The 19776-nt window shown below is 41.7% G+C and overlaps 2 protein-coding genes across 14 annotated transcripts in view; one reads left to right on the top strand and one right to left on the bottom strand.

Annotated features, from left to right (window-relative positions):
• The window catches only part of LOC141380169 (uncharacterized), a 19609-nt gene extending 12621 nt beyond the window's left edge, over nt 1–6988 (bottom strand). Inside the window, exons 1-3 of one of the 4 annotated variants that reach the window (XM_087303714.1) lie at nt 6873–6988; nt 4354–4530; nt 449–763 (exon numbers count right to left, since the gene is read on the bottom strand). In XM_087303714.1, the coding sequence (XP_087159840.1) occupies nt 449–719 (271 nt within the window). In that variant the 5' untranslated portion in view covers nt 720–763; nt 4354–4530; nt 6873–6988. Of the gene's footprint in view, nt 1–448; nt 764–1054; nt 1616–4353; nt 4533–6872 lie in introns of those variants that run through there. The other 3 variants (XM_087303715.1, XM_087303713.1, XM_087303712.1) reach the window with 3 other exon arrangements.
• On the top strand, nt 2070–19776 carry LOC137488999 (pregnancy-specific glycoprotein 22). 10 transcript variants are annotated; one of them, XM_087303721.1, is made up of 8 exons: nt 2070–2207; nt 2443–2558; nt 3145–3498; nt 4411–4536; nt 8408–8625; nt 14320–14762; nt 15989–16306; nt 18043–19776. In XM_087303721.1, the coding sequence occupies exons 6-8, from the start codon at nt 14540–14542 to the stop codon at nt 18108–18110; spliced, it is 609 nt and encodes a 202-aa protein (XP_087159847.1). In that variant the 5' UTR covers nt 2070–2207; nt 2443–2558; nt 3145–3498; nt 4411–4536; nt 8408–8625; nt 14320–14539; the 3' UTR covers nt 18111–19776. The 10 variants fall into 10 exon arrangements, with proteins under 10 accessions (XP_087159847.1, XP_087159842.1, XP_087159843.1 ...); XM_087303720.1 differs by lacking the exon at nt 2070–2207 and having other exon boundaries at nt 2307–2558; nt 8408–8587; nt 14367–14762; XM_087303716.1 differs by lacking the exons at nt 8408–8625; nt 14320–14762.

The raw sequence follows: 19776 nt of genomic DNA, 5'->3' as shown, positions 1-19776 counted from the left end.
CTATATAGTATAAACAACAATTTTTCTCTTCAGTAGTTTATTGATAAAATATGGTAATTTTTATGGTTTAATATGAATAAATAGATTTTTGGAAATCACCAGGCGACCCCCCTTTATTGTCCCGCGACCCCTTGGGGGGACCCGACCCCCACTTTGAAAACCACTGATTTAAAGGATCTATGAATCTATTTTTTTTTTTGAAAACAAATACATTTTAAGTACATCATCTTTGCTGTGCAAACATGCCCTGAATGAGTTTGAGTCATAAAGACTTATAATACTTCATCCTGCAAATATTAGCAATCCAACATAGATAAGTTTGTTTCTTTAAAAAAAAGTGCATAAATGAATTTGCCATTTTACAACCACCCATAATTCATCCATCAGACTTATTCTAAACATGATGTACAGCATTTAAACGTGAATACATCAGATAGGGAGTTCTCACCATGGACAGTCAGCCTGAATATGTCGAGTAGTATTCCTGTGCAGGTGATGATTACTTCATAATCTCCAGAGTCTGTTATTCTGATGTTGTTGATGGTCAGAGATCCAGTCTGATCCAGCTTTAATCTGCCTCTGAAACTCCCACCAAGAACATTTTCATGCAATGTGTTTTTATTGCTGCTGATCTGAGCTATAAGAATGTTGTGGGGTTTAAACTTCCACTCGATGTCCCCATCTCCCTGTATTCCTAGAGTAACTGATCCTCCAACCATCACTGGCTTCACTGTAACAGCATCAGACACACCTGGAGAACGAACTGAGAGATAATTTCATGAAATCTTTTAGAAAATGTAATTAATGCACAGCTGAAGCTGAAATTGTAAAATAACTCACTGATTTTAACACAATTTCTTGCTGAAAAAAAAGCTTAAACCAGCCTTATGGTTGATCAGCATGGTTTTATAAGGGTTTTAGCCATTTCCAGCCTTCTCTTAGCTAGTCAGGCTGGGAGATAACCAGCTAAAAACCAGGCTGGTTAAGCAGATAACCAGCATAGCCTTGTTTATGCTGTTTTTTTCCAGCAGGGATGTACAAATGTAAAACTTACCAAATAGATACAATAGGGTGAAATAAAAAAGAAGGTGAATCATTTTCTTCAGTTTGACCATCAGAACAGACAAAAAAAAAAGAAAAAAAAGAAAAAAACAGAAGATTTCAGCTGTACAAAGCGAGAGATCAGTGGTGGCAAACAGAGAAATGGGTCTTGACTGAAACGGATATTAAAGTGCTGTGAAAAAAAACACCCCTGAGAGCACCTCCTGTCAGTGTCTTTATGCGTTCTTGTATAGTCTAATTTAGTGATGAAGTCGATGAAGTGCTTCTGCATTGTGATATTTCAGTACCCGTTTGTGTTCTGGTACTAAAGAAGACACATATACAACAACAATCTTGATGTCTTTACGTGTAGGACAGAAAAGTCAAGATTCAGGATGCAAATGCAGCTTCATTTCAAAATATAAAAAATAAACTTCAAATGCAAAATAGGGGAAAACAAGGCAAATCATTACAAAAGCAACATAACGTCAAACAAAATCACGACTAAACTAAATCCAGAAAAGGACAGAACTTAAAATAAACATCTGCAGACAACGAAATGATGGAAAAGGACGCCCTCCAGTGTTCATTTAAGGGCACTGCAAGTGTGACAATCTCACAATTTTGCCATATATGGCATACATGACTCTAGGGTTTTTGTGATAGTTACTTCTGTTTAGTTATGTAGTCATGTGCATAAATCACAACATGCATCTCAAATTTTCATCTTCAGAAAGCAGTAGTGTCATGTGTTGGTTGGCCATCTCATTTTTGAGTTGTAAAAAAATCCTACTATTTTGATAGTGCTTTATACTTTTTTTAGATACGAAATATTAAAAGTTTTTGTCCAGTTTTTTTTTTCCACACAGGCTATTAAAAGAACCATTTAGAGAAACAGAAAGTAAAATCAGTAAATGCAAACGGCAGACAGCTGTGAAATGTAACACTGGCACCAGGGCCCCTGCCCTTTCGCCTCCTGGTCCGCCCCCGTCAGGCAGTGTTAAATGCCAGCTGTTGCATGTTTGTTCGGCGCATGCTCCGACCTATCGCCAGTATGGATTAAATGAATCAGTTCATAATTCTCTTAGCATGGCTTGTCTTGCTTTAGGTTAGATTTGTATATTTTTCTGGGATACTACTTTTTTCTGAGTCAAAGTGACTGTCAGGTACGTTTCAAAGTCGCTCAAAGAGAGAAACTTTAGTCCGTTTTGGTGAACTGTTGAGAAGTTTACTTTAATGAACCGGTTCACTAAAACGATTCGTTCAAACGAACGGGACAACAGTTTTACGCCTAGCAGCAGACTTGAATATGAAAGACTTGAATATTAAACAAACGTATTCTGTCATATAGATTTATTTAAACATCTCTCCACGGTTCTCCAGATTTGTTGTTTCTTTCAGAAAACGCGCTGGGTGTCTCAGAAACTCACTAATACTGTATAAACCAGATTTAGCTGGAAACCGCAGCAATATGAAGATCATTTTAGGGATCATTCTGTTTCTACTATCAACATGCGGTAAGTGTGCGGTTTGTTCAGTCATTAATAGGCCTGCTTTCGGTTTCACACAGAATTTTGACTAACAGTGTATTTTTAGCCAAATTTCCCTGCACCCCATGATGCCTTGTGTGAAAAGTTATTATGTCCTTTTCATTGCATAATCATTTTCTCTAAGGGAAGTACTTGTAATTACAGTAACTACTTTTAAAGAATATTTTATATATATATATATATATATATATATATATATATATATATATATATATATATATATATATATATATATATTCAAATCAAGTAATGCTTTCATAAATAAATTATTCTCATCATTTTGTTTGAAACATTTATTATTTGATAATAACCTTATGCTTATATACTGTACATGTATTCTTCTTCTTGATTCTTTGTATTGGCAGTGTTGAGGTATTAACTGCTTATTTCACATGTTGCTGATAATGAATATATTTGTTCTTTATTCATAGCTGAATAATAAAAATAATTATGTTCAAAAGACGAGACTTAGTTCTCTCTCTTTAAATGATTTCTCACTAACATTCTCAGCAGTGTTTCAGTCTCTGAGATGTTGTTTCTCTTTGTTCTGCAGGCGTGTTTGGTTCTGAAATTAAGTACCCGCTCAACAATCAAGTATCAGCAGTCGAAATTAATGTGTCAATGTCAGTGATGGAGGGACAGACTGTGACTCTTAACACTGATGATATTGGTATAAAGGAAATCACTCGAATAATGTGGAGGTTTGAAACTTTACGCATTGCTGAATTCAATAACAACAAAATCACTTATGCCAATGACCCTGAGAGATTCAACAGACTGAAGCTGAACAGTCAGACTGGAACTCTGACCATCATGAACATCAGAACCACAGACACTGGACTTTATAAAGCAGAGATCAAAGCCAACACTGGCCCTTCAAAGTGGTTATTCAACGTTACTGTCAGTAGTGAGTTGTTTTTTTTTTTTTCTGTAAACTCTGATCAGTGAATTTTAGTTTTACGGTTTTTAGCATTCTTGCACTCTTTGCAGCTTTACAATATGACAGGTGACAGAACTTGCTTCACAATAAGCTATTGTGTTTCTGTAGGAATTTATTTATAAACCGCTATAAAAGGCCCAAACTTTTTTGGTAACACTTGAGCGTTAGTTAACGTACATCAACTGTAGATTTCTGCATGTATGTATCAGATTAAACTTCAGTTGTTAATTTTGCTGAACAAATGCATTATGTTAATTAACAAATGTGAAACTATTATATCAGATTTACCTGAAGCCATGATCTTTGATGATTTGTAAAATGGCAGTCAAGTCAGTACTTCACAGTTCAGTTAATAACCATTGTATTAAGTGAAACAATCAGTCTGTTTAACCATTTGAGCAGTGAGGGGTTTGTAACAGTATGTGGGATTGTTTTTTCTGAGCCCCTGGCAGAATCATCACACACAGTGGATTTAGAATGTACAAAAATTAGAATGTAACAGAATTACAAAAGCTTGAGTCGCCATGGAAACCAATATGGAATACAGTGTAAAGTTCTGAAGTTCACACCTCTCTCCAGAGAGACGTTCTAAACTTACCAGTGAAAAGATTAAAAAACTGAACAATATTTAACATCATTGTCTTTCATCTACAGTCTCTACAAACAAAGGGCAATCTCAAATCACATTTACAATAAATGATGACAAATTGACCATTCCAAGATGACGCATACTTTGTGCATAAAGATCAAATTGTATTCTTAATTAGATTTTTAAATCTTTATATGCAATTAATCAAGGATCATTAACAAACATTAACCTACCAGATATTCATTAGTGGATGTTTATGGTGTTCATTCCTGACTGTTTTTCTTGATCAGTTCCAGTTCCAGATTCAGGTTTATCTCCAGCTGCTGCGGCAGGAATAGCTGTTGTTGTTCTTCTGCTGGTGTTTGCAGGAGCAGCTGCTTTTGTGTTTTACCATCGCCACAAATTTCTTCCTAAAAGTAAGTAATGTAGTACTGTTAATTGTATAATACATTTTTCCCATATATAATTGATAGATATGATAATATATAATAGTTTAATATTACAAATGTACATTATTAATTTCATAAACCAAGTATTTTTTAAGGCTTTATTTTGTCCAAAGCTACAGTATACTGTACAGTTGAAGTCAGAATTATTAGCCTCTCTGAATAATTAGCCCCTCTGTTTGTTTTTTTTCCCCCAATTTCTGTTTAACGGAGAGATTTTTTTCAACACATTTCTAAACAAAATAGTTTTTATAACTTCAAATTTCTAATAACTGATTTATTTTATCTTTGACATGATTCAGTTCAATTCATCTTTATTTCTATAGCGCTTTTACATTCTAGATTGTGTCAAAGCAGCTTCACATAGAAGATTAAAGTAAATTGAAACAGTGTCAGTTCAGTTTTGTGTTGAAGTTCAGTTTAGTTCCGTTCAGTGTGGTTTAATGATGAGTTCACAGTATTTTACTAGATATTTTTAAAGACACTTATATACAGCTTAAAGTGACATTTAAAGGCTTAACTAGGTTAATTAGGTTAACAAGGCAGGTTATGGTAATTAGGCAAGTTATTGTATAACAATGGTTTGTTCTGTACACTGTTAGACCTTACCGGGTTTTTTTTTATAGTAGAATACTGGCAACACTGTTGCCAGCCACTCACTGTAAAAGTTCGGTTACAGTAAGCAACTGGCAACGGTGTTGCCAGTTAATTACTGTAACTGAACCATTACAGTGAGTGGCTGGCAACAGTGTTGCCAGTTAATTACTGTAATAGAGCAGCAGTGGTAACTAACTGGAAACTGTGTACAGTTAATTACTGTATTGTAGTGTTACAAATCACAGCATTATACTGCATACACATTAATAGTATATCATATATAGTTATTGTAGTGTTACTAAAATTAATCAGTATTCTTAGCTGTTATTAAAAAATAGAAGGCATAACATTTTTCATACAAATTTATTTTATTGTTTTGGCACCAAACAAATAAATAACAGAAAAAGTATAACAAAATTAAGAAATCAGCAGATATAAATATTGTCTTGCATATTACAGGTCTGCACAGTAAGGCTGCAGTCACATTAACGTTTGAGCATGCAAAATTCTGTCATACTGCACTGCAAAGTGGAATTAAACAAAGCGAGTAGTGGAATTAAACAAAATAATTAGAGATTGAAAAAGCAGGCCAGAGAGGTCATGTTTTGATCTTTGATTGGTCTCAAGCAATCACATGATGTGATTTCGCATGTCAGCGTTCTCCAAGCTTGAACTTTCCAATGCTGCGAATTATGAAATTGGTCGCATGAGCTAGCATTCCAGGTCTGCAGTACTCACATGCGTATGAATGGAAGTCTATAGGGAGAAAAGTGCAGTGTGACCAGGACTTTAAGCTGTAACTGTAATTAAACACACCTGATCAAATTAATTAAGGCTTGTTAGAAATCTACAGGTAATGATGAAGCAGGGTGGGAACTAAACTATGCTGCGCTGCAGTTCTCCAGGAACTTGGAGTTTGACCCCCATGGTATATAGCAGGGGTGCTCAATCCTGTTCCTGGATATCTACCTTCCTGCAGATTTCAGTTGCTACCCATATCAAACACAACTGCCTGTAATTATCAAGTGGTGTTCAGGTCCTTATTAATTGGTTTAGGTGTGTTTGATATGGATAGCAACTGAAATCTGCAGGAAGGTAGATCAGCAAATAAACAGCAAAAAACACAACATAATTATTTTAAATTTTAAAGCTTTAGATAATTAAAAACTGTGTCAAATCTCAATAAAAAGTTTAAAATAATTATAAAAAATAAAAATAAAGTTGGCAACACCGAAAAACCAAAGGATCCAATCTTTTATTGTTATAATTATCTCATGACAACAAACTTTTTTATTGTTTCTAATATAAATTCATAGGTGGAAATACTGCTCTGAAAAATACTTGGCAACAAACTCACAACCTGGGACCGGACAGTGGAGCTTTTGTGTGTGTGGATGGCTTTGTGTATCATGTTTTTGTGATTCCCTGTGATGATTTCTGTGCACATGTTACCTTACTGAGATTATGGAATTTAATTTTGGCTTTGTTGCCAGAAAGATACATACAACTGTTAGCATCTGTACATTATGGCAGTATGCAATATCCAATAAATAAATATACTTAAACAAAAGTAATGTAAGAAGTTATATGAGAGGCTAACTAGCTAACAGTGTAGCTTTCAAGTACACAGTTCAAGATAACAACAATATAACTTAAAACACAGCCTTATTTTAGAAACCCTGAAAAACATTTAAACACATTTTACTTACTCATTGTAGATTCTTATTTAAAGCCTAAAACATATCAGACTCTACATCTGAATGGATGGACAGAGAATAGAGCACACTCAGCAGTAAACAAATCAAACACCTGACTCCCTTAAAGAGCCAGCATTTTCTGAAAACTCTTTCTAACACCTTTGTGTTTAGAATAATAAAGCCTGTGGGAGTCTGTGGTGATGCCTAGATCATTATTTTCTGCCTTTAAAATGCACGTCTCTATAAATAGCAACATAAACCATCAGAGAAGATGGGACAGTAATGGTTGAACAGTAATTTGCTATTTATTGTCAGTTACTATCTGTAATGAGTACATAAAGTAAATTACTGTAATTTATTTTTTGCACTACACAATTTTATACAAAGTCTACTCCTTTTACAGTAAAATAATATGTGTCAATAAATAATGTTTCCAGTTTTACAGTTATTTACTGCACAATCTACAGAGTAACAGTGCAGTTATACTAATTAAACACACTTGATCAAACTAAATCTAAAAGTAGTGTATTGAAGCAGGGCTGGAACTAAATTCTGCTGGGCTGCAGCCCTTCAGGAGTTTGACATCCCTGGTACATAGCATATTTTCAAAGGAATTGCCTACATTTATCACAATCATGCACATATCATTGAATAAAAACAATAAAAATATAAAAACTTCATCCAAAGCAAAAAAATAAAAAATAAATAAATAATCTGATCCTCATGTTGTTCCAAACCTGTAATAATAATAATAATAATAAAAAACAAATAACCTGATTAATACAATTATTTAGGAAAGTCTTTATACTATACTGTTAATGCCATTTTTACCTACTTCATTTGAAGTTTTCCAAACAAATTCATTGAGTCTCTGCAAAAATGTATGTATGTGCTGTTTAAGATATTTTTTAAATAAAACATTTTTACTAGTTATTTAGCAAAATACTAATATTCAGCTTAAAGTGCAATTTAAAAGCTTAACTATAGGCTAAACTAGGCAAATTAGATTAATTATAGAAAGTTATAAAAATGATTGTGATAATTTGGTTGCTCAGTGTGAATATTTTTGCCTTTAAATGCATCTCGTCGATATCTTTACCTTTTAATTAGCTCTGTGACATTGGTTAACTCCTGATACTCAATGTTAAAAACATAAAAGGAACCAAAGAAAACACAGAGATGGCTGCAGAGAAATTTAGCTTATCATCAATGCATTGTCTCACTTTCTCCTCAATACTGACCATTCACATACCAAAACTGAACTGTATATATATATAGCAACATAAAGCATCAGAGTACATGGGGTAATAATGGTTGAGCAGTAATTTACCATTTATTATCACAGTAACTATCTGTAATGGGTACATAAAGTAAATTACTGTAATTTATTCTTTGCACTACAAAATTTCATACAAATCCTGCTCCTTTTACAGTAAAATACTGTTTCCTTTTATTACAGCAAAACACTGGCTATTTTACAGTTATTTACTGCATAATCTACAGTAATGGTTAACAGTGTAATTTCAACTCTTTGTTTTGTTTCTAAGCGAGTATGATATTAGGGAAGGAGGGAAACAACGTCACTCTGAATGTCAATGCTAAATTACAAAGAAATGATCTGTTCCCCTTCGGGGGGAACTTCAGCACTATAAGTGGATTTGATTTGTAAAATCCACGCATTGGGAGGTTCGGTTCAGAAGCTACTCGTCTGAAAGAGTATTGAACGGGCCAATTAAGAATGAATTGGCAGCGCAAGCCTGCGCAGGTGAGCGGCATAAGCAATCAACTGAGTATATAAGCTCACCTGGCGCCAGCAGACGCTATCCTTTTCGCTTCAGAGACTTTCTGATCGAGTCGATGAGGGTTCCTCCTGCTGTGACCAGCGATTCTGAGCGAACGAGAGCATTCTCCCGGTCCAGAGTGTGTACACGCAGTGGCAGACGGTCGAGCTGGGTTTCTCCCTTGCCTGGCGTTCTTTGGGTCCGGTCCTCCAGAGCGGTGCGTATAAAGTTGCAAACTTCACAGAAAGAGCAACACAGTCGTGCAGCACGTCCTTTTCAGGACGGCGCTCCGACTGTGCGTTTCTGGATGCGGTGGTTTCCTGTCCTCGGATGATGGGCGCGGGCATTGCGTTACATGTCTGGGGGTCCAGCATGTTAATGCGCTGCTCGCGGGCAGTTCATGTCGTCATTGCGATGCCATGACTGTTGCGCAAGATCGCGGTTAGCCTTTGCAAAAGGGTGAACCACCCCAGTTGTCCCCTGCTCTGCAGCGGGCACTCGGGCAGATCTGAGGGTTTCAGCGAGAGATAATCCGTCGCCCACGGGCCCGCGGACCTCCCGCTCCTCTAAGCGCTCCATCCAAGCTTCGGGCGGGGGAAGCGATCCGTCTAACAGATGGTAGCCCTTACGCCCGATGACACCGGAGACCAGATGTCCACCGCGGCATCGGAGGGTGGGCTTTCATTGTCCGATGATGATCCAGACCCGCTCGCCCCCTTCGGGCTGGTGAGCGCTGTCACTACGGATCCTGAAACGGACATGTTAGCCGTGCTTTCCCGGGCTGCTTCGGCCGTGGGTTGGAGATGGTTTATCCCCCAGCTCCGCGGCCGGACCGACTAGAGGGGCGTTCCCTTCTTCCCGGAGGTGCACAGTAGGCTCACGCGGTCTTGTAAAGCACTTTTTTCTGCTCGTGCTGCGTGTTCCTCCTCCCTAACCACTCTTGACGGTGAAACAGCCAGGGGGTATGTGGCGATTCCTCAGGTTGAGTGCGCGATGGCGGTAAATCCGCGCGGCGCCTCTTCTTGGCGGGGTCCGCCTCGTCTCCCATCCAAAGCCTGTAAGTTATCTACCTCCCTCGGAGCTAGAGCTTACATAGCTGCGGGCCAGGCTGCTTCCGCCTTGCATGCGATAGCCACCTACCAGCGCTACCAAGCGCAGGCGCTGGCCGAGCTGCACGAGGGTGGGTCCAACCCAGGCTTACGAGCTTCGCACCGCCGCCGACTTAGCTCTTCGGACTACTGAGTCCGCTGCGTGTGCGTTGGGGAGGACGATGTCCACATTAGTGGTCCAGGAGCGCCACCCCTGGCTGATATGCGCAAAGTCGACAAAGTCCGCTTTCTTGACTTCCCCATATCCCCAGCCAGGTTCGGCGACACTGTCTGTGAATTCACCCAGGAATTCAAGGCGGTGAGAGAGCAGTTGGTGGGTGATGTCTTATCGGCGGTCCGTAGCCCGCTCCGCCCGCCGTGCCATTCATACCTGCTCCTCGCCGAAGGCGCCCGCCTACGAGAGCTGCTCCGCCCCCGCACACGCCTCAGGCGAAGCGAGCGCGTCGGGCACCTCGGAAGCAGGCAGCCCCCCTGCCCAGAACGCCGCTAAGTCCGGCAACGGACCGCGAAGCGCCCCTGGGACAGGCCATCTGGAGAAGAGGGAACTTGCTCTTTCCCCGCTGGAGGGCGGGGCCCCATTTCCAACGGCACTTTTTACTGCCATGAAAACATTATGAAAGGGCACTTTTCACTTCCCCAGATGTGACAGCCCGAAATCTGCCAGTCTGGGACGCTATGCTTTCTAGCTTGCAGATTCGGTGCGTTTCGCCAGTGGCTCACGAGCGCTGGGAGGACGGTCTCCTTTCTCCCACCCCTCGAGCCTCCCCTCCGGAGCTCGGGTTTGGAGTGAGAGCAAATATCTCACCTCCAGCTTTTCCGTGGGACCCGCGAGCTTCCCGGATCAGCACACCCACTCCGCGCTGCCCCACTGCTGGTACGTCAGCGATTGTAGCGATGAGTCCATTAGCGAGAGCTCTGCCTGCCTGGTTAGCGCGGGCCAGCTCTTCGCGGTGGCTCATACGCACAATCAGACTCGGCTATGCGATTCAGTTCGCGAAACGGCCCCCCAAGTCACGGGTGTGTATTCACCACGGTCAGCCCCCTGTCCGCCCCTGTCTTGCGAGAGGAGATTGCTGTCCTCCTGGCGAAGGATGCAATCGAGCCGCTCCCTCCAGCCGAGATGGAGGGTGGGTTTTACAGCCCACGCTTCATCGTGCCCAAAAAGAGCGGTGGGTCACGGCCAATCCTAGATCTGCGCGTTTTGAACCGCTGCCTGCACAAGCTGCCGTTCAGAATGCTTACGCAGAAGCGCATCCTCCGGTGCGTTCGTCCTCTGGGTTGGTCTGCAGCATTAGACCTGATGGACGCGTATTTCCATGTCTCCACTCTTCCTCGCCACCGACAGTTTCTGCGGTTTGCGTTTGAAGGTCGAGCTTGGCAATACAAAGCCCTCCCCTTCGGGCTCTCTCTGTCTCCGCGGGTCCTCACCAAGCCCGCGGAGGGTGCCTCAGCGCCCCTTCGGCTCGCGGGCATCTGCATACTCAATTTCTTTACGACTGGCTGATTTTTGCCCTCTCTCGGAGCAGTTGATTATGCACAGAGACAAAGTGCTCTGGCACTTCCACCTGTGGGGGTTTCAGGTCAACCGAGAAAAGAGCAAACTCGCCCCCGTGCAGAGGATCTCTTCTCTCGGGCTGGAGCTGGACTCGGTCACCATGGCAGCGCGCCTCTCCGGAGAGCGCGCTCAGCTGATGCTGTACTGTCTGAGAGAGCTCGACAGTAAAATAGTGGTCCCACTGAAACTATTTCAGAGGCTCCTGGGGCATATGGCATCCGCAGCCGCTTCATGCCGCTCGGATTATTCTATATGAGACCACTTCAGCACTGGCTTCACGATCGAGTCCCCAGACGCGCATGGCACGCGCGCGCACACCGAGTCTCTGTTACTGCGCTGTGTCGCCGCGCCCTCAGCCCTTGGAGCGACCCCTCGTTCCTACAGGCCTGGGTGTCTCTAGAACAGGCGTCCAGTCTTGTTGTCGTTTCAGCAGACACTTCCAACACGGGCTGGGGGGCTGTGCGTTGCGGGCATGCGGCTGCGGACCTGTGGAAAGGTACCCAGTTGCATTGGCATATCGCCTGGAGCTGTTGGCAGTGTTCCTCGCTCTCCACCGTTTTTTTCCGGTGCTGGAGCGGCAACACGTGCTGGTCAGGACGGACAGTACGGCGGCGGTGGCGTATATCAGCCGTATAGGGGGTATGCGCTCTCGCCGCATGTCTCAGCTCGCCCGCCGTCTGCTCCTCTGGAGTCATCCGCGGCTGAAATCGCTGCACACCATTCATATTAAGGCAAGCTCAACCGTGCAGCCGATGCGCTCTCACGGCAGCCTTGCGTCCTGGAGAATGGAGACTCCACCCCGAGTCTGTTCAGCTGATATGGGCGCGATTCGGGGAAGCCCAGATCGATCTGTTGCTTCCCCCGAGATCGCTCATTGCTAGTTGTTCTTTCCCTGACCGAGTGCTCTCGGCACGGATGCACTGGCTTACAGCTGGCCTCGGGGCACGCGCAAATACGCGTTTCCCCCAGTGAGCCTGCTCGCGCAGTTACTGTGCAAGGTCAGGAAGAGGACGAGGAACAGGTTGCTGGTTGCGCCCCTCTGGCTCAACCGGACCTGGATGTCAGAGCTCTCCCTCGCGATAGCCCTCCCCTGGCAGTCCCTTCGAGAGAGCACCTACTCTCTCAGGGACAGGGCACCACCTGGCACCCTCGCCGATCTTTGAAGAGATTTTAGACGCGAGGAAGACTTAGGTAACCTCCGATTGCGGTGGCTAATACCGTCACTCGGGCTAGAGCCCCCTCCCCGAGCGCGCCTATGCCCTGACGTGGAGTCTATTCACTGAATGGTGTGTCTCTCGCTGAGAAGACCCCCGTAATTTGCCAGATCAGCGTTGTGCTTTCTTTACGCCGAGAGAAGCTGGAGAGCAGGCTGTCGCCCTCCACACTCAAGGTTACGTGGCTGCCATCTCCGCTCTCATAACGCGGTGGCTGGCAGCACCGTGGGAACGCATAACCTCATCATCCGGTTCCTCAGGGGCGTTAAGCGAATTAATCCATCCCGCCCCCTCTCATGCCCTCTTAGGATCTCGCCCTCGCTACACAAGCCGCGTCAGATCCCTTCGATCCTCGACTCAGTATCTTTCTGTCCCTGAAGACAGCTCTGCTGGTCGCGTTGATATCGATTAGAGGGTCGGGGACCCGGAGGCATTTTTCGGTCAGTGACTCGTGCCTGTAATTGGGCTGGCTTCTCTCACGTCCTGAGACCCCGCCCGCGATATGTGCCCAAGGTTCCTACCACTCCGTTTTAATACGAGGTAGTGAGCCTGCAAGCGCTGCCCTCGGAGGAGGCAGACCCAGCCCTTCTTTATTGTCCAGTTCGCGTTTTGCGTATTATCCGGACCGCACTCAGAGTTTAGATCATCTGAGCAGCTCTTCGTCTGTTATAACGGTCGGCAGCAGGGAAGTGCCGTACCGAAATAAGTTCCCACTAGATTGTGGATGCCTTTCTTTCACTATCAGAGCCGAGATAAGCCGCGTCCCCCGAGAGCGCGTGCGCACTCCACTCGGAGTTTCGCATCCTCTCGAGCGCGCGCACGCGGCGCCCCTCTAACAGACTTCTGTAGAGCTGCGGGCTGGGTGACACCCAACACATTTGCAAGGTTTTACAATCTGCGAGTGGAGCCGGTTTCCTCAAGGGTATTAGGTAACCCTTGGTGATTGAGGAAACAATTCGGTAGGGTGTTGAAACACGCTTGCTGCGCCATTTTCCCTAACACGGAGATACGTGCGCCTTTTTATCTGTCAGTAAAGTTCCCCGTCAGGTGAGCCCTGCAGATTCCTCCGTGGCCCCCAGCACTGACTCAGCGGAGGAGTCACTTGCTGGCCCACTACGTTGTAGGTCTGCCCGCTGGTTAGCCCGCGTTTTGGGTAAAGGTGCCTGCTATGCGTGGTCCCCACTAGGCGATCCCATATGCTTATTCAGCCACGGTTAAGTCCCCCCCCCTGGGCGGACCCGTGTCTTCCCTCCCCGCTAACCACTCTTTTGCTATGCGTACTCCCCCTTTTTAGGGCTAGTCCATATGTAAATTCTGCCATCTATCCCCCCTTGGGTAACGGATGGCCTCCGCAGCGTCCTCCCTATCGGGATTGCACGCTTCCCAACGTACTGTCGTATTTTCCTAGAATTATCTAGATGCTCACGACTTCCCAAAAAATATATCTAAATCCGTAAAACTTCTGTTGAAGTAGGATAAATTAGGGCCAGGGACACGTTGGAGGACCGCGCCCCCCATGATGTGGGTGCGTCACGCTTGCTTGACTATCTCCTCATCGGGGGTGTTGGTAAGGTGCAGTCATTATGGCGCTTTCAATGGGCTCCCAATGCGTGGATTTTACAAATCAAATCCACTTATAGTGCTGAAGTTCCCCCCGAAGGGGAACGTTCGAGGTTACTAAAGTAACCCTTCGTTCCCCGAGGAGGGGAACGGAAGCACTATACTCCGTCGCCATAATGACTGTCCCTTAGCTGTTGAAAGTCTCTTCAGCTTAAAAAGGATAGCGTCTGCTGGCGCCAGGTGAGCTTATATACTCAGTTGATTGCTTATGCCGCTCACCTGCGCAGGCTTGCGCTGCCAATTCATTCTTAATTGGCCCGTTCAATACTCTTTCAGACGAGTAGCTTCTGAACCGAACCTCCCAATGCGTGGATTTTACAAATCAAATCCACTTATAGTGCTTCCGTTCCCCTCCTCGGGGAACGAAGGGTTACTTTAGTAACCTCGAACGATCCTGTGGATGTTTGGAGACGAAAACAACCTCATAGCTCAAATGAATGGAGAAACATCAGAGAGCACATTTACTGAAGCCGATGAGAGATTCAGAGACAAACTGCTGCTCACCAAGAGGACTGGATCTCTGACCATCAGAGATATCACAAACGAACACTCCGGAGCTTATAAACTACACATCATCAGTAGCAAAAAGTCCACATACAGCTCATTCAGAGTCTTTGTGTTTGGTGAGTTTAATGAACTTTACTAATAAAATACAATATAGGCATCTGAATTAGTTTAAAAAGCTGAAAACAAGAATGCTTAGTCACAGATTTATCAAGGGTCGCCACAGTGGAATGAACCACCAATTACTCTGGTATATGTTTTATGTAGCAAATGCCGTCCAGCTGCAAACCCATCACTGAGAGTACAGCAACGTTAGTGCTGATAAACACACATTCACTCTCTCATTCAGGCAACAGGCCTACTCTAAACTAATTCAGTCCTATCTTAGCCACCTGTCTTGTTACTTCATATTAATAAATAGTGATGGCTGCTTTTTTTACGCCCCAATTATACGGGGCTTCAGCGTCAACGCTTGACTGAAGGCGTGTTTGAAGTTCGGGCTAAAGCGATCGTCATAGCAGCATCAGCCAATGAAATTCAGTCAGCAATAGGCCACTGTCTAGCTGGTGTATTTGCATACAGCGATCTGATTGGCTGACGCTTCCATCGGCGCTTAAGAAAAGTTGAGCTAGTCCCAACTTCTGCAGCGAGCAACACCTCTGAAACGGCGCCGACACATCCACAATGCTGTTCGGCAACGCTTGACGTCACCCATTCAAAGTGAATGGGAAGGGTTGACGCTGACGCCCCGTGTGAATGGGGCGTAATGCTTTGTGAAGCTTTACAAGATTTACAAATCTTTTTTTTTTCTTTTGAATCAGTGGTTTGGAGTGCATTTCATATTGGCAAGGTTACATAATTTCCTTAAACTTCGTCATGACATAACATTTTGAAAAATTAATAATTCTGCACTAGTGGCGATGTGTATCCTAAAATCTACATGAATCATGAGGGTTTTCTCATATTGCCCCCTAGTGATGAATCACTGAACAGAACAAACAATGAGCCTTGAAATTTAAAAAAATGTATGCATATTATGAAGAAACTTTTTATTATGAAGAAGCTAAGTGCATTTATAGTTTATACTTTCAATTTTAAACTCACAATATTTTATTTTTAAACATGTTTTGTCTGGGTTTTTGAAAATACTAGAAAAAGCATACACTGCGCAAAAATGTGCTGGATTAGTTGGCGGTTCGTTCCGCTGTGGCGACCCTGATTTAATAAAGGGACTAAGCCCAAAAGAAAATCAATTAATGAATGAAGGACACACAGTCCTATGCAAACTGATAGTATAACTTTACTTTTATCTCAGTCTGAGTAACTTTCTCTGTTTGTTATTCAGGTGAATCTGGCCCAAACACTGTGTCAGTGATGGCAGGAGAAAGCTTAATTTTGATCACTAATTTTATAATAGACCAAGGTGAGAAGCTGCAGTGGACATTTAATGAAGATGTGATTCTAGCATCTGGAATGAACGGAGATGTTAGTAAGACTTCATACGGGGATGATAAGAGATTCAGAGGCAAACTGGAGCTGCACCATCAAACCGCATCTCTGACCGTGAAAAACACCAAAAGCAGCAACACTGGAGTCTATAAGCTGAACTTCTGGAATAGAAACAACAAAAACATTTGCTTGAAAGTCAATGTTACTGTTTCTGGTGGGTACCTTAACTATAATTAACTTTAAAATGATAACTGTGGCGAGGGGGCGTGGCCGAGAGCTGTGAAAACGGGGTGAGGCCACCGCGTAAGTGGATACACCTGCAGTGCCAACAGGCCTTCTCAAAAGTAAAATATGTCCGGGCCCGATCCTCTCTCGGCTTCCTCTGCCATCGGTCCTCCTTTTATGGTCCAGAGCTCCTTCCGTGGGATTCGAGGCAGGTGCGCACCGCAGGTGTATCCACTTATGCGGTGGCCTCACCCCGTTCCCACGGCTCTCGGCCACGCCCCCTCGCCACAATAACCAATTCATTATTAGTTTTTTTAAAAGTGCATAATCCATTTTTTCTAACATATATCTTATCTGAGGCCTCGAAAAGACAATCTGCATCTTAATAAGGCCTGCAAGATCCTTGGGCCTGTATTTACGAAGCTTCTAAAAGTCTTAAGTAAATTTCATGAATTCTCAGCACATAAGTATAAAAGCAAGTAATAATTTTTTATTTTTTTATTTAATGACTCTTACACCCCCAGTTATTTGAGACCGCTCTCTCAAATGGTTTAGAGTTAGCAGTAGAGGTTTGTGTTGGAGCTGTAGAGTAGACAACTTTATTAGACACTATATTTATTGACCCTGTGGGAAAAACTGGAGCACTCGGAGGAAACCAACACAAACATGGGGAGAACATGCAGACTCCACACACAAATGCCAACTGGCACAGCCGGGACTCAAAACAGCGGCCTTGTTTCTGTGAGGCGACAGTGCTAACCACTGAGCCACTGTATTGCCCTGAAGACTATTTATGTTTTGTAAATCCCTTATAAATGACAAATAAAGGCTCAGAATATTCTAAACAGGAAAAAAATACTCCAAATGAATCATATCAAATGAAAAATAAATCTTTGCAATCTTATCTAAAATACAATGACTGCACAGTTTAACATCACTTAATAACATTGACATATTTCATCATAATATATTGTTAAATTAGTATATTGCTGTAATTTTATTCAGTTTTATGTTGTATTTTGACACTCCTGTTATTCAGCAATGTTTAAAGCTTACAGTAGTTTTTATTTTTAGCTCAGATTGCAAGAATTATTGTTCTTATGAGACTTAAAAGCCTTTAATTATCATTTATAAGGGATTTACAAAGCATTAATAGTCCTGACTTTAGATTGGGTCACAAAACTGGATCAAGTTTAGTTAATAAAGCAATTTAGTGGTGAAAAATGAATCATTAACAACGTACGAAAACACAATCTTTAAGCACATTTTACATGTGCATATAGGCCAAGAATACAGCAGTTGTAGATGTAGTTATTCATACTGCTTACTAACATCTATTAATGAAGAGTTAATGCTTAACAAATGACGAATTAACCATTTTCCATTTGTTTAATAAATGATTCATAGTGTGTAGTTATGAAGTATTCCTGAAAAATTTCTGAATTGGTAAATATATCTGTACAACTTAAGAGGGTTTGTGGTCTGCTGTCATATGTTAGCAGTGGTGGATGAAGTATAATTATCAAGCACTTGAGTAAAGGTACAAAATTCCCTGACAAAATTGACTCCAGTAAAAACAAAAAGAACACAAATGTGACAAGGTTGAATAATGTAGAAAATTAGTGATTTTGATCATCTTAGTCAGATGTCAGAAGTTATATTGCTGATGTACAATTACAGAATAGATGAAGATCTTCTCTCTTTGTTCCTGTTTTTCTCTTCCAGATGACGCCAGAAACACACTGAATGAATCAGTGAATATACAGATGCCACAATCGAGAAATCCTGAGTAATCTGTGAGTTAAACAGAGCTTCCTGAAAACTCATAAACACTTTAAAAGCTGTAGATGCGTTTGTAGATGTTTTATTCTAGTGCAAATATCCTAAAAAATCTTAAATCAAGAAGCATTTTCTAGACTAGACTTTCTAGTCTTGTTTTAAGAAATAATTAAATAAAATTAAGTGAGTTTTCTTAAAACAAAAAATAAATCCGCCAATGGTGTAAGCAAAATAATCAAGTTTCCTTTTGACATAAGATTATTTAGTTTATTATAGTGCTTGTTTTAAGGAAAACTCAATTTTGATATATTCTTTTTTAAAACCAAGACAACATGTGTTGCTTGTCTAGAGAATGTTTCTTGATTTCAAAATTTGTAAATAATTGGACTAGAAGCAAGGCACAAATTGAGATAAGAAAATGATTTTTGCAGTGTAGTTGAACCTGTGCGTGTTAATGAATTGCAATCATTAGTAAATAGGATGCAGGTACAGCTATTGTTTAGTTTGAGAAACAAAGTTTTTTGACTATTTAACCAGCAGAGGGCCACAGATGTCTGTTCTTTTTTGGGTTGTAATTAACTTTGTGATCTCAATGTTTGATATGTGTTGTTGCATTACACTGATGTCTATTGAAGAGACTGTTTACCCAAAAATGAACATTTACTCAATATTTACTCATCCTCAAGTCATTACAAACCTTTATTGGTTTCCTTTTTCTATGAAAAATGTTAGAAATCTGAAACTATTGACTTTCATTATAGGAAAAGCTGATATTATGGAGGTCAGTGGTTACAGATATCCAACATTTCTTCAAAATGTCTTCTTTTGTGTTCAACTGAAGAGATGAACCTGGTTTGTGACAAGTAAAAGGAGAGTAAATGATGACAGAATTGTCTGTTTGGGTGAAATGTCCCTTTAATTACTTGTTAGAATGATCATTAGATTATCATTAGGTTTTGCCATAATGTTAGGTGTGATTTAATAAACTGTGCATGTTTTCTTCTCAACTATTTGCATTTCAGTTATGAAGTTTCACATATCAGTGAATTAATCAAAAGTAGTTGATGCTCCAGCAGTGACTTTCTGTCTGTTCACCACACAACACTGGGTCAAATATGGACAACCCTGACACTTCCTTATTTTTCATTAAAATTAAATGACGCTTTTTAACCCAGTGCTTGAGTTTGCTTATATTTGACCCAATGTTGTGTTGTGACATTCAGCATTTTAGAGTGAGTTAAATGTTAATCAAATATTAATTTCTGAAACATTCAGATATAGAGTCAGAGTTTGATGTACACAACATGGAAGCTCTTAGCAATGTTGCTGAAGCTAAATATGCATGAATATAGTTTTGCTGCATGCAGGTCAGCATAAGATAAGCGTGGAATATATTTTGACTCGTGTGCACGCATTTATTTTTGAGACTGTGCTCAGCTCTCCTTTTGACTCATTTTACCCTCGGTACTTTTATGACCCAGCAACGAAACGACCCAGAAACGGCCACATCTATTAAGATATGACAGCTTTAAACAGGTTTCTTTCCATCTAATGCTTTATTTTCTTTTACTTTTAAAGGCCAGATACTGTGTTTAGAATTGATTTTCTTGATGTAAATAAAGTGTGTGTGCTGACTTAATGTTTCCAGAGATAATAAAAAAAGTTTTCTTTTAAAACCAA

The sequence above is a fragment of the Danio rerio genome, chromosome 22 (assembly GCF_052040795.2).
Source record: "Danio rerio strain M-AB ecotype USA chromosome 22, GRCz13ab, whole genome shotgun sequence".
NCBI lineage: Eukaryota > Metazoa > Chordata > Actinopteri > Cypriniformes > Danionidae > Danio > Danio rerio.
The sequence above is the reverse complement of the archived record's forward strand: the minus strand, read 5'-3'. Positions and strand labels throughout refer to the sequence as shown.